Source organism: Scardinius erythrophthalmus (assembly GCF_964197995.2).
Source record: "Scardinius erythrophthalmus genome assembly, chromosome: 16".
Taxonomy (NCBI): domain Eukaryota; kingdom Metazoa; phylum Chordata; class Actinopteri; order Cypriniformes; family Leuciscidae; genus Scardinius; species Scardinius erythrophthalmus.
In genome coordinates, this window is record NC_138236.1 from 25880365 (window position 1) to 25895292 (window position 14928).

General features: G+C 36.7%; 1 protein-coding gene across 1 annotated transcript; it reads right to left on the minus strand.

The window, feature by feature from the left end:
• Positions 1 to 3666: 3666 nt before the first annotated feature.
• On the minus strand, positions 3667 to 10531 carry m6pr (mannose-6-phosphate receptor (cation dependent)). Its single transcript, XM_081387794.1, has 7 exons — positions 10201 to 10531; positions 9251 to 9414; positions 8989 to 9146; positions 8572 to 8678; positions 5590 to 5720; positions 5349 to 5475; positions 3667 to 5258 (listed from the first exon to the last, which is right to left on the minus strand). The coding sequence occupies exons 2-7, from the start codon at positions 9394 to 9396 to the stop codon at positions 5133 to 5135; spliced, it is 795 nt and encodes a 264-aa protein (XP_081243920.1). The 5' UTR covers positions 9397 to 9414; positions 10201 to 10531; the 3' UTR covers positions 3667 to 5132.
• Between the last annotated feature and the right edge of the window lie 4397 nt (positions 10532 to 14928).

The window sequence follows — 14928 nt, forward strand, 5'->3', positions numbered from 1 at the left end:
GAATGCATGAATGAGGCATATAGCGCTTTCATATGTCTACTGTAGGCCTACACTTAAAAGCGCTTTACTATCATTTCAGGGAATCTCTCCTCCTCAACCATCACCAGTGGTTATTTTATTTGAGGAAATCACGGGATCCGGCCAAATGATTGGATAGGCTACAGAATGATGCACTTAAAATGTATCCAGAACTTATTTACGGTGAAGAGGGAAACAGTGCGGTTAATGTTAGTACTCTCGACCCAGATAGTGTTGCCTATTATAGACGAGCACGAAAACGCGTCAAAAAACCAGATTGTGAACCTACTCCGGCGGAGTCATAATAATGCATGTTGGTAGATTGGCACCTGTCGAATTTTCTTTTCGTTGAAAGCCCAGATAAAAGTAAAAAGCTACTATTTTGTGTAGATCCATGTCCGAGGCAGTTCGACTTCACAAGCGCATTTCTTTACACAGACACACACAACACACACACACACACACACACACACACACACACACAAAAATCAGAATTGGAAACACGCCCTATACGCGCGCCGTTATGAATGCACACACACGCAACTTCTACAGAAGACTGTATTGTGGTAATGTTTCGACTTTATTCTCGAAATATTTCGACTTTAATCTCAAAATATTTCGACTTTAATCTCGAAATATGTCGACTATAATCTCGAAATGTTTCGACTTTAATCTAAAAATATTTCGACTTTAATCTAAAAATATTTCGACTTTAATCTCGAAATACTAGAATTTTTTTTGACGGATTTATTTTGTTGTTGTTGTTGTTGTTGTTGTTGTTGTTTTTAACGTTGCGTTTCAGGGCTTCCGTAGATCCTCAGTTGATGTGGACACTATAATAGTTAGCAAAAAAAAAAAACTATAGTAGCCTATCGCTGGTAATCTTTATAGTTATCATTCTATAACTAATTATATTAATATAATTGTAGAACTATTCTGACTGACAGAGAGAAGAGCAGATGACTTTACCTCTGTTGTAGAGTTGCTCCTGATTCCATCAAACAGAAAGAATGAAGGAAGGAATTCCCTCCTGGTTTTCTTATATAGAACACAACATGCACAGATTTCTTGTTCTGAAAGGAAAACCTTGTGTTTTTAGCTCATGAAAAAGCAATAACACATGAAATGGACATGAGTGAGTTTGTAACAGAATTCTCTAAAATGAGTAGAAAGCTAATGTTGTAACTTATAGTGATGAAGTAGATCTTTTTCAAGACCTGCCCTGTTTTCCTCAAATCTAAAGTTACTAAACTGATACAAAATCTGTTGTGTGGTAAAAAAAAAAAAAAATCTGTAATGTTATACAACATTAACTAGTGAGAATAATTCTTAAGAAAAACAGCATTTCAGATAACATTTTTAGTTTGTAACAGTTTTCTAAAATGAGCAAAAAGCTATGTTGTAAATGGTAGCAATGTAAATAGTTATTTTAAACGACCTGTCCCTTTTTATCAAATCTAAAAATCTAAAGTTACTTAATTGATAGGGGTAAAAAAAAAAAAACAACGCAAGAAGTGCTCAAAATACGAAGTTCAAGCATTGTTCAGAGTAGCATAAGCTTGACAAGCGAGGATTTAAAGGAATTTTTTTTTTTATCTCTATATAATATAGTGTTACTAAATAGTTTTTTAAAAAAATACACCCGGCCCACCTGGACCATCACTTGGCCCACCTTCCATCTCATATCTGGAGCCGGGCCTGATACATAACCAAAAAATCATACAGCGTTTGATGGGGCTCAAGCCATAACAGAACAGTTCCAGTCAGATTTAGTCATCACTTCACTGAAAAAAATGATTAGTTGAATTTAATAAATGTTTTTATCGTAAGTGGTTGCACACAACTGATTTTAGCTACATTTAAACAAATGCAAAAAATAAAATAAAAAATGTTCTTTTAAACATTGTGAAATATAAAAAAGAATATTGCTTTTGAACAGGTTCCACTAACCTTGTAAACTTAAAGATTTGTGGTCAGCATGATATATGGCTTATGAAATATCAATAAAATATCAATCGTTACATTAATAATGTAAAAGTAAGTTATTCATTTTGACCCCAACTATGGTTAGGCATTGTAACTGGAAATAGAAGTTTCTGCTGATTAGATTACGCATCCCCAAAAATCCCATATATTTTCATATTTCTTATACATTTCAAGCCAAATGGATGTTACAGTAAGCCATAATGCGACTCATTCCAGTAAATCATTGACCCTAAAGGGAAGTTAATCTCTCCAGTGATACCACACAAGTTCCCTATGCATTAGAAATGCTGACTAAAGCCAGATATTTGGGTATTGTGGATCACTGGTCTCATAATATTCATGAAAATTTGCAAATTTATAATTATGAATTAAGAATGATTTTGTATGTCGAGGTCTTCAATGATAATGATGGATGAACAACACGTGTTTCATTCAGCTGTGGATAGACCTCAAAAACACCTTATACTTTATCTTACTGTTTAATCTAACTTATCTTATCATTGAACTTATACTATATATATATATTTAAATTTATATTACTATTTATATTATATCATATTATTGTATAGCCAGAAGATAACTGCTCCCCTGGTGTAACTTTGTTTCTCACAATGATTTATTTTTATCCATATAAAATGAAGTATTTCATTCCTTGCCATAGTTGCCTTTAGGGGACAAAATATACGAGTATCATAGCATGAATTTCAATCAGCTTCAATTTATACACTTTCAGTGTTAATATAATTTTGGTGTTTACTAAATTTCCATTTTTATGTAACAGCGTTGAGTTTTTAAACGTATTCACTCAAAGAAAAAAAAAATGAGAATCGAACCTGCAACCTTCTGGGATATTAGGCCATGACTGCGCTTTATATGTGCTACTGTACACCCAAAGCGCTTTACAATCATATCAGGGAGTCTCCCCTCAATCACCGCCAGTGTGCAGCATCCACTGGGATGATCTGACGGCACAACGGTTATAAAGCTCACCACACGCCAGCTATAGGTGGAGAAGAGCGAGAGGGTGATAGAGCCAATCCAGGATGAGATTATTTGGAGGACATGACTGATAAGGGCCAATGGATGGGGATTTGGCCTGGACAATATTAATGTTTTTAATAGTTTGATAATTATGTCAGATACTTGAGGACATGACTTTAATAATGCCTTGAACACAATTCCTTTCAAAACCTGCCTTAGCCTAATTTACTCTAGACTGATTTGTTTTTTTTACTTTAGAAATTTTGCAATGTAGCTATTGTAGGCTACCTGATATCCAAAATAATCAATATTGAATCGAATCGAATCGTAATCGAATCGAAATCGAATCGAATTGTGAAATTTGTGTCAATACCCAGCCCTAATATATATATATACCTTTTAGGCACTAAAAGTAATAATACTCATTTCCACCCAACATGGCACTAAAACCTCAATATAAAATGTATAACATGCAACTAATGCCGATAATAGAGGAAGTGAAGAAATTATTGACAACGTGTAATCAACCAGCTTGTGTCAAGACCTGTTTTGAACAAAGAATAGTTAAATTGTAAAGCTTCAGTCGTGTGCGAGCCAGAAACACCAGTTTTTTCTAAAAACAAATTTTTATAATATGCAGCAAAATGTACTCTGTGAAGAACTACACAAGTGCATACACAATTCAGTAATCAAACACTTTATTTGTACTTTCCAAACAAAATGAATTTTTTCACACTAAAATTGTAAAGAACACAAAAGCAGTTGCAAGAACAGTGAGTCACCTCTTTGCACAGACCTGTATTTCATGAAGCACATCGGAATAACATCAAGCCAAATGCGTCATACCTTTCTGCTATTAATATGGACTCTAGTTATTAAAGCAAAGCATTTCTAATCTGATACTATAGAAGTGTTTTTCAAAGAGCCTCTAACTCACCTTTAGACACAGACCAAAACTTAAATGATACATAATAGTAGAGCACCATGTATAACTATCAGCTCTGTTCCTCCTGATCTTGTAAATAGTTGTAACACTATGATCTATAGCTCAAAAACAGGAGTGTTTATGCTCATTTGTGATCTCAGCACCTCAAGGGCATAAAGAAAATGAATGACTCCACTAAAAACAAAATCAATCTTAAAGCTTCAGTGCATTCAAACACACGACACATTAACAAAAGCGTTGAAAGAAAAATGTCTTAATCTGAAATTTTGTCCTGTGGTTTCCAGTGAGGATTTACAGTAATTCCTACCGTATGAAATAGATCCCACAGTCAAAGAATCACATTAATATTTGCAACATCAAAAAGCGAATATTCAGAAAAACAAAATGAAAAGAAAACCAACCATATGGAAATGCACTTTAACTGTTAATTGTTGTCAATAGTAATGTGCCACAGATGACTCTCTCCAAGAACAGCTTTTTCCTCAAATGTATCATATGAGCGCAATTTATCGTTAATAACATCATTCAGAAACATCACATATGGGTTATAACAGGCTAAAGAGGTAGGCCTGATCCTTATGTAACTTCTCCTCACTAACACAATATTCCACAACAAACAGCCAATTTGGAATGTAAAGCGAAGCATATTTGTGAGTATAATTTTTCAAATAAACAATTTCAGTGACTTTCTGAAAATTCTGAAATAGAAAATTCATGTTTAACATTGATTGAGTTGGAGGAGCATGAGCTTAAAAAACTTCATTTCAGTTTCATCAGACATGGGTTCATACTGCATGTAAAAGTTGATTAACCATTCGAATGAAAATAAGTACTTGTACTTTATACCAAACTACATCTATGTGGTGACCATATCACACAGTCAAGCAGCACTGATGTCTTTTATAGAGACTGAAAACAGGGGCAGTGTTTCATGTTGATGATATCTTGCCATAAATATTAAATAACCAAATCTATCTGTGGGACTTTGGATTTCTGAATACTAGTTAGCAAACGCCAAATGAACATTTTGAGGGATAAACAGAGAATAAGTGCTATTGGGAAGTAAAAAAAAAAAAAAAAAAAAAGTGAAAAAACCAGCAGCACTTCTGAACTAGGAACACGCCTGCTGAACTGAACATCTCTCTTTGGGTTTCAAAACCATAAACTGTCCAGCCTCTGTTCATTGGTTGTTATGATTTGGTCACATGGGAAGTAAATGGTCATCCCTTTCCTCTGGCTCCTCCCCAAGAGGTTCAGTAGCCACACCTCTGTATGTGGGGGGTTCTTCTCTGTTACCACGGGATCGGCAAACGAAATCACATCCGTCCTGTTAGGGTAATAGAAGGGTATATTTGGTTCATAAAAGGAAAAGAACGACTGAAACAGGAGAGACACCTATATACGCATTTACACCTACAGCAGATAAGTTGCCGATCTGTGACCAAAAGGCATAGTTAGGGAACTGTTCAACTCCCTTGGCTCCAACTACCAGTCGCTGATAGAGGAATCCACCGGTAAGATACACAGCCAGGCAGGAGAATACACTATGAACAGCAAACAGGAACATTACATGTAAAGTATGTGCAAAAGACATTAATGTTTCTTCTTGATTGCCACTAATGGTGTGATGATCCCTCTGAGAATGTTGAAGCACTCACACAATAAGGAATATGGAGCCGCCACTGAGTTTGGATGGCTTTACAGGGCAGAGTACATTGGTGTCCAGCTCAAACAGGTAATAACAGTCATCGGTCTTCGTATTGTCCTCCAAAACCATTGAAAAGTCATTCTAACAAAACACAAAGCAATTAATGATTAATAAGAAAATGACTCAGGTGATTAGGTTATTCTGGCTATTGTCATGGTAAAAGCTATGCTATCTTGCATACCTGAGATAATTGTTTAGTCCAAAAGTGACAATGCACTAATGCTAGTAGCCAGCCAGGGCTTGACATTAACTTTTTTGCGCACCAGCCACTGTGGCTACTGTATTTCCAAAGTTACAAGCCACTCAGCATTTTCACTGGCCACAATTTTAACATCGATACCATGGGGAAAAACTGCCATATAAATATTTTTTATATTAACTCTTTGGCAGCAGGTATATTAGGCTGCTGTCACTTTAAGACCTAACACACGGATCCATTATACTGTTACACATGAGTTTTCTTTCTCAACTGTTTACGTTCACTTAAAACATGTCTGACTGTGTTTACGTGAATACTCGGCAAGATCGGCATTTTCACATTATTTTGTGTGTATTTGACTGTTTAAAGGGGGGGTACAATGGTGTTTCATGTATTCAGAGTTGTTTACAGTGTTAAAGAGATGGATTCTCATGCTAAACATGGGCAAAGTTAAAAAAAAATATTTTGTAAGAATAACGGAGAATTTCTGTGCCGAAAATCTTACTTCCGGATTGGTACAAGTTTCGGCTGTTTTTTTTTCGATCGTGGATCTAATGACGTAGATGAGAGTGGAACTCCTTATATGAGCATTTCTCTCGGAAAAGCGCGCCCGCGCACACGTCGACCACAGGAGAGCAAGACCGCGCACATCAACGCGCTTCAACAGGAAATCATCGGCAGCCGGCGCTGTATAGGATTTGTTCAAGAATGTCTCCAAAAAAGTGTGTTTTTGGATGTGAGGGAAAGCTTACCGTGTTCAGCTTTCCAAAGAACCCAGTGTTACAGGAACAGTGGATGCAGTTTGTTTTTCCGGGGCAGCAACGGAGTGTAGCCTACCAAGTGCGGTTGTGTGTTCTGGTCATTTCAGTGACGAATGTTTTATTAACAAGGCCTCGACGCTGGATTTGCAAATCGTTTGCTATTAAAACGTGGAGCGGTCCCAGTGATAAAAGGCCCCATTCATGTAAGTACAATTGGATCAGATTTCTGTCTTTTGCTGGAAATCAAGCACTACCGCTTGATTCTATAGCTCCGCCTCCAGGACCTCGGCTTTTTCCGGAGAGAATCGGAAAGCTGTATTTTTCTTTTATAAAAATAATAAAACAAAAAAAATTTTGGAGATATTAAAGATGCACTACTACTCTATAGGTACTCAAGATTAACATGAGATTAGGTGAAACTGTGCATGTTATGTACCCTTTAAGCGCAATAAGCAGCGAACACAAACTCAAGGCAGCTTTAAAGGGTTAGTTTACCCAAAAATGAAAATTCTGTCAGTAATTACTCACCCTCATGTTGTTCCAACCCCGTAAGACTTTCGTTCATGGTCATGTGTGTGATGCGTGGTCACGTGCAACACAGACGCGCTACGCAAAAACACTACGTGAAAAGACTCGAGGCCCAGAGAGAAGGAAATGAAAAGTGGAATAAAGTCGTTATTTTTGTTTGTTTTTGCGCACAAAAAGTATTCTCATCGCTTTATAAACTTAAATTTGAGCCACTGGAGTCACTTGGACTATATTAACGATGTATTTAATACATTTTCTGAACCAGCAAGTTATAGTGTCCATAAGCCTGTGGAGGAGTGAGACAGCACTCAGATTTCATCAAAAATATCTTAATTTGTGTTCCGAAGATGAACGAAAGTCTTACGGGGTTGGAACAACATTAGGGTGAGTAATCACTGACAGAATTTTTTTATTTTTGGGTGAACTATCCCTTTAAGGTGTGAGCACAAAATCTGCAGGAATGAGTAAAATTATCCCATGCTGAAATTCAAGCACTGTAACACCAACAATACTCATCCGAAGCAATGAGTGAGTGAGGGGAGGTGGGTTTGTTTTACGAAAACTAAAATATAAATAAATTAAACAACAAAAGTACATAAAACTACTAAAACACAAAAAGTGTTTCTGAACTGTCACTATTGTCATTTAATGCAACAAGGATTGCCAAAGTCAACAGATTTTACAAATATACTTACCAATCCCTGTGTAAAAATAAAATAATGATGCTGCCATCTTTCTTAAAGGAACACGCTGACTTTTTGGGACTTTAGCTCATTCACAGGACTTAGATAAGAGTTAGATAAGTCCATACATACCCTTTTCAACTCCGTGCGTGCCGTAACTCTGTCTGACGCACCCACCGCTAGCCTAGCTTAGCACAAAGACTGGAGGTGAACGGCTCCAGCTAGCATACTGCTCCCAATAAGTGAACATGTAAATAGGAAAATGTTGGCGTTATTTTGTCACTTATTGGGAGCAGTATGCTAGCTGGAGCCGTTCACCTCCAGTCTTTGTGCTAAGCTAGGCTAGCGGTGGGTGCATCAGAATCTGGTCTAACTCTGGTGGATACAGTGAATAAGCTAAAGTCCCAAAAAGTCGGCGTGTTCCTTTAAGTAATTTTTTTTAGAAATTCCAAATCTCAGCTGAAAATCGTCACTCTGACCCCCGCTCTACAAAACAGTGAATTACTCCATAAATATTAATCCATGGCATTTAATATTTTTGCTTTCATCACTATTGAAAAATATGAAAAGTTTCTGAAATGTAGTTGTTTGGACACGGAATGACCCGACCTGGAAAGTCCTGCTCAGCTGAAATGGTTAAACATTTTAAACTTCAATTCAACGGGGAGGATATGGTAATCCCACAAATCCAAGCAAGCATTTCCACTGAATATCTCTCAACATGCAATCTATGCCATTTCAAAAGCATAAAAAGTTCATACCTTAGCACTTTCGCTGCATGAAATCATAATCATGGCTTTTCTTGCCTTTTGTGAACAGTGACCGTCATACTTCTCACCCCCCTCATAGATGAGCAAAATCCAGTCACCTGCACCAAGAATAAAAGCAGAACTATTGTAGAAAATGAGTTAACAAGACTTCCTGTGACACCTGTAATAAGTTCTGTAATTTAATCAAATTTGATGCATGCATTATATGTGTTGTTGCAAAAGAACATTGTAAATAAATCCCTGCCAATAAAAAGATAATTTCAGTTGTCATTATTATAAATCAACGGTGATATGAATGACTACTGAAAGAGATACTGAAGACCATAATGGGTTCAGAAAAGTCCACCCGTAGCAAAAAAGAAACAAAAGTAGACACGTCATTTCTAAAGGTCAAGCAACGTAACATACTTCCTTTAAACAATCGTGTTTGATTGTATCTCCCAATTGGAACCAGCTTTCCAGCTTTGTCTTTCTGCACAAGACCTGCATCCTTCACTCCGCCAGCATCTCCACACACCTGAAAAAAGTACGAATATGTTTCCGGCTGATGTTGTTCCGCGGTGAAGCTGTTCAGAGTGAATATGAAGATAGTTAGAAGTTGGCAACTTTAACAAGACCAGCACAACCTATAAACACAAATGCAAGACTAACTTGCAAAAAGCTGGCTTACCTTTGATTGGTGAGAGGCTCTAGCAAACTGAGCGCGTTTTTCTCAGTTTCGCTGGGGGAAATCAGCTTGCAGTTCTCCGTGTGCTTAGCTTGCACTCCAGCAAGTAGTACGAAAAGAGGAGTGATTATTCTCACAGACAGAAACATGACTTTCAGAGGTGACGCCTGATGGGAAAAGGGCATTAAATAAACTTGTCAGTAAATGTATCTATTAACTGAATGATGCATGCATACAGTACATACAATCCCATGACGGAATTGTGGGCAATGTAACAGTAGCAGTACACAATATATGCACAGAATAAATACACATGTAATGCATATTGTATTATATAGAATCATGTGTTCTATGATTAGTAAAGAACTCATTAGACAAACAGAGTCCCTTTTCTTGGTTAACTTCAATCACTTTTGGTATCTTATAACATCTTGCATATTTTATAACATTTTATTCAGCTATTCGTTTTTTTGTTTATTGTCCACACCTTATGTGTACTTCACACATACAATAAATCAAAAACTGAAATATTTTTTGCTCAAATCTGATTCATATTTTAGCTGCATAACACTATAAAAAGGTCAAAAGTGAAAGGTCGTTAGTGTTTTTCCAATTATACGTCATATTTGTAAGGACCACAGAATGAACCCATTACTTTATTTCGAAAATACAATTTTATAAAACTCGAGGAAAACTGCTAAATGTACATGTTTACTGCAAAGCCTGGTTCTAATGCCAAAAACGATGTAATAATCTGTATGTGATATTACTGAAAACGGTTCCGAAAAGACAACTAAAAGTTTAACTTGCATCGATCCAAGTTCAAGTAAGCAATGAAGCAAACGGTGATTAAGAACTTTAGGAAACCAGACACACAAGCTGCTGTTAGCATAAGCTGCCATCTTTAATATGTATGCAATGAAATAAATGCACAAAGTTAAACACAAACGTACCTTTTAGATTTGTATGAGAGTGTTAATTGTAGAAAAATTAAAAGTGGAAGGTCTCAACTAGTTGTCTAAATGTGGACACCCAGCCGGGGGTTCTTCTTTCAAAAAGTGTCGCACTAGTTGATGTCCTTAACAAACACTTAACGGCATTCCGTCAAAATATACGCTAGTATCGATAATTACACAGTGAATAAACAAAGTTCGGACAATATTAGCGTTAAAACAATTGCATGATTTAAAGGATTTATCTGTTTCTGTTCAAACGCGGAAGTGAAACTAAACAGGCGCCACATGTGACTGTGCATGACGCGGAAGCTGATGCGCTGCTGCACGTGAACATGGGATATTGAGTGCTGCTCAAACAAGTGTGACTGCTTCCTTAGTTACAAGATGGTGCTGTAGATCTAGTCGATCATCAAACAAGACGTGTTTTTCCCTGATAAGTCTCAGTCAGCTCTCCTGTTTGACTTAGATATTATCGTAGAAGTAAACTGCAAAAGATCCAGTCAGACGAAGTGAGGATGAAAACTCATTTTTATTTTTTATAAAGAATAAAGGAATAACAAATGAAGAATAAATTTGAGTAGTGAAGTGAAATGTTGGGCCCTTGTTGCAGAGAGCTAAGGGAACAAGGGCATATGTATAGGAAACCACATCCTCCCTGCTGTGTTTATGTCAGATATAGGTCAAGTATCCATTATGTCAGGGGTGCCCAGTCCTGTTCCTTCCTGCAAAATTGGGCTCCAACCCTGATCAAACACAAATGAAGCAGCTAATTAAGGGTTGCGTCCGAAATCGCATACTCTCTTGAGTAGGCCTACTTATTCTGAATAACTAATTACTTAACGACCACTAACAAAGTGCATTCTATAGTATGAGTGTGTGTAGTATGAATGTGATTCGGACATACTACATTCGCCATGTTGTCATTATCATGTGATCTACCAGCGTCAGTTACGTCGCTTCACTGCCATTCATAAATCCTCTCCCGTGGCCTCATGGAATAGTAAAGTGTCCATCGTATGCACACTTCAGAATCTTGCCGGGAGAAGTAGGTCATCCAGGTTCTTTTTGCCTACTCTTTTATGAGTACTGTTTATTCAGACAGTCACATACTGTTTTTTGCCTACTATGTAGTAGGGAAGTATGTGATTTCAGATGCAGCCAAAATCTTCAGGAGCACTTGATAGTTACAGATAGGTGTGTCTGTTCAGGGTTGGATCTGAAGGTAGGTCTCCAGGAACAGGATTGGGCACCCCTGCATTATGTTTTGTAACGGCGTGACCTGAGGCCTGTTGTAGCACAAAGCCGGTTTGCTACCCAGGGTTGTGTTTCCCAAAGCCAACTGGTCACAAGTTCTGTCGTTACCAACACAATTCAACAGAACTTGCGACCATAGTTGGCTAACAATGCATTTGGGAAACACACCCCTGGTAAGTTCGAGATTAGTTTTTCGGGCTCAAAAAGGTGGATTGATTTTTAACTTGGGTTGCACAGCTAACCTTCTCCAAAGCAGGTTTTGTTCTGGGTTAGAGATTGCAAACACAAACTGGACTAATCAGCTGTGAGTAAAGTGATGTGTTTCTGATGCAATAAAGCCACTCCTCCTGTATCTCTCACTCCAAATTAATGCAGTTTATAATGCCATTTTAGAGACAAAATTGCTCATCTTTTGCTGCTAATTGTCTTACATTATATTCATTATTATTATGTCATTTATAAAATATATTCATATAATTATTCAATTCAATGACAATTGATATTAAACTCTGCTTTTAAATTAATATAAATGTCATACATGCATTTATAAATAAAGCTTTTAAACAGATTAAGCTTACATGTATTTGAGCTCATTGTGAAACTATATCAATTATAAGGCCTATTTGTTTGATTCACATTGATATAGTTAGATTTTTTTTTTTCAGATGTCTTCTTAAACTCTCTCTGCAGCAGCAAGGCTTATTCCTGCCTTGTGAATGCAGTTAATTTCATGATATTTTTCATAATGATCTCAGCAGAGAAGTAAATTGTGCTAGCTCTCTCCCCCTCCATGTTCCGTGATTGGCACTTTCAGGAGTTAATCGCAAACTCTGGATCAAACCTGAGTTGACAGAGAACGTTCATACAGAGCATTGTGAGCCTGTTGAACCTTCAGTTGAAGTCCAAAGTAATCGATTGCCGAGTTCACGCGCGTGATCATAGGTAACTAAACCTATGCGCGTGAACTCGGCAATCGACTACTTTGGACTTCAACCGAAAACAGGATGTAAACACAGGTATGTGCGCTGGCTTAAATAAAATCATTTTTATACATATCTTTCACATCTGCTGTCAGATTCACTCGTGTTCACTCAGAAGGAATCACTCACATTTTCTGTGCACTTGTAATGACACATCAAGGATGTTAAGAGGCTAAAAGCAGGTTTAGTACTTGCCCCATTGAAGTCAACAGGGTGCACATTTTAAAAATAGAATAACTCGGTGTAGGCAACACCAATTTTTGTCGTTGTTCTCTGTATTGACAGCACTCCAAATGTACAAAAAAATGAGCTCAATGTTAAAATTGACCGGAGTTCTCCTTTAAAGGGGAGGTATAATGCCCTTTTCACAAGATGTAAAATAAGTATTTGATGTCCTCAGAGTGTATATGTGAAGTTTTAGCTCAAAATACCCTACAGATATTTTGATATAGCATGTTAAAATTGAGGGTGAGCAAAAACGCTTTGTTTTTGTGTGTGTCCCTTTAAATGCAAATGAGCTGCTGGGCACAGAGGGCGGAGCTACAACAGCTTGCATTCACACAGGCATGCTCTGTAAATTTCAAAAACTTTTAGCCTTTTATGTTCAAACCGGTGTCAGACAAAGATGGAGAGACTCAAGAAGAAGTGACAACGTGTAGGCAACATTTCTGATTGGTTAGTTGATGAATTTATGTACCTTATGTGTAGTAATCTTCTAGTCATTGATTAGCATAATCTGTCATGATAATCTATAAATCGCGTTCCTTCAAATTTGAGGGTTAGTGATGTCACTAACCAGGAAGGAAACGTGTGTAGTCCCTATCAGTCATTTGTTGTAGTCCTTAAAAAACTATTTTTTTAAAAGCAAATATCTCCCTTTGCTTTGAACTTTGAGAACTTTGCAGATGTTGTTTATGCTCAAACAGCAACATTACACGCTAACTAAAGTTAGAAAAGTGAAATCATAATCAACCACCCCTTTAATGATCTACAGCAAAACAGAGCTAGCTTTGGAGATAAGTAAGCAAATTTTTAATCACTATAGTAATTTCTCGCTAGAAATGATATCAGTAATGGAAAATGTTGGTCAAAAATGTACATTTACTCACAAACTGATGACAACTGTCACAGAATGGAAAGCACAGGATTGTGGGATATCAAAGGATACATCTATGCTGCCTTCAAAACACGATCAGATGAAGGTATCTCAGGAGACAGGAAGTGAAACTAACACTGAATTCGACATGCCTTGATGCATGCATCCTCCGATTGCAGCATTTCTTAAGCTTTCGGACCCAGCTCTGGTCATGAACGGCAAGAATAGATAGACTAAAATATATACCTGTTGTGGTTTTGACACCTTTAGAAGAAAGAAAGCATGCACAGCAAGCATTTTATATATAGCCTTTTAAAGCACTATTTATGGAGAAGCACATCTGGTACCTTAAACTATCAGTTCTATAAGAAATATCAGTCATTGGAATGCGTCCAATATAACTAAAGCTATATCTCTTAACATATTGTGAATAGTGAACACAAACAACATTCATGTTCTTGGAAAATGCTAGAGATGAATACATGTGAATACAAATGGATATAAATCAAACAGAATAAAGGATAAACTTAAATGATTAACTAAATACTTATAATATCAAAGTCATTAAAGTGCACTAGTCTTTTGTGAGACATGTTTTGGTATTGCAGCCTATGTTTTATATACTGTATCTGTTCTCCTGCAATTACTTTTTGTGATACTAGTTAACTAACCAACTAACTAACCTTGTTGGGTGTCGGGATATGCTCAATCTTTGCCATTGCACTGAAAGTATCTGATTAGTTTATTGCAGTCTTCCCAAATTAGTCTTTGTTTGCCTTACAATAGAACATGATTGTTGATGATTGATCATTTCTCTTAACCTTTGTCCAGGACATTTCATTGATTTGTATTAGCTTAGTTTAGATCAAGTTTTGCATGTTTGCTTTCAGATAACAGCACACTCTGGAGCTGAGCTTATTCTGGTGGTTCAATATAATGACAGAAATCTTGACTATTTATAACAAAATAATCAATTAAACTGGAGCATTTTTGGATTACAAAGATAATGCTTACAATTTAAAAAATCTGCATCCAATATTGCTGACTGACCACTCAAAAATATACCAGAAATACACAAATTAAACATAATTTGAAGGGCTTTGCACATAAAGAGCAAAAAGAAGTAAATTTCTAAAGTTTTATAGAACATCAAAACATTTTTTATTTTTTTTTATTTTTTACAATTTATTCTTCCTAATGTGTCATATGTGCTTCCTGTTGTCTTTTACAGCTTTTTCTGAGAACTTTTTTTGTGTGTTACGTAAGCTGCTGACGACGTTACGGTGTATGGACACACTCATACTTGTCCGCCCCTCCCCCTTTGCTCTCGCTCTTTCCCATGCCTTTACCTGAGAAAAAAGACACACCCAGCATCTTCAACTCCACCAATCACAG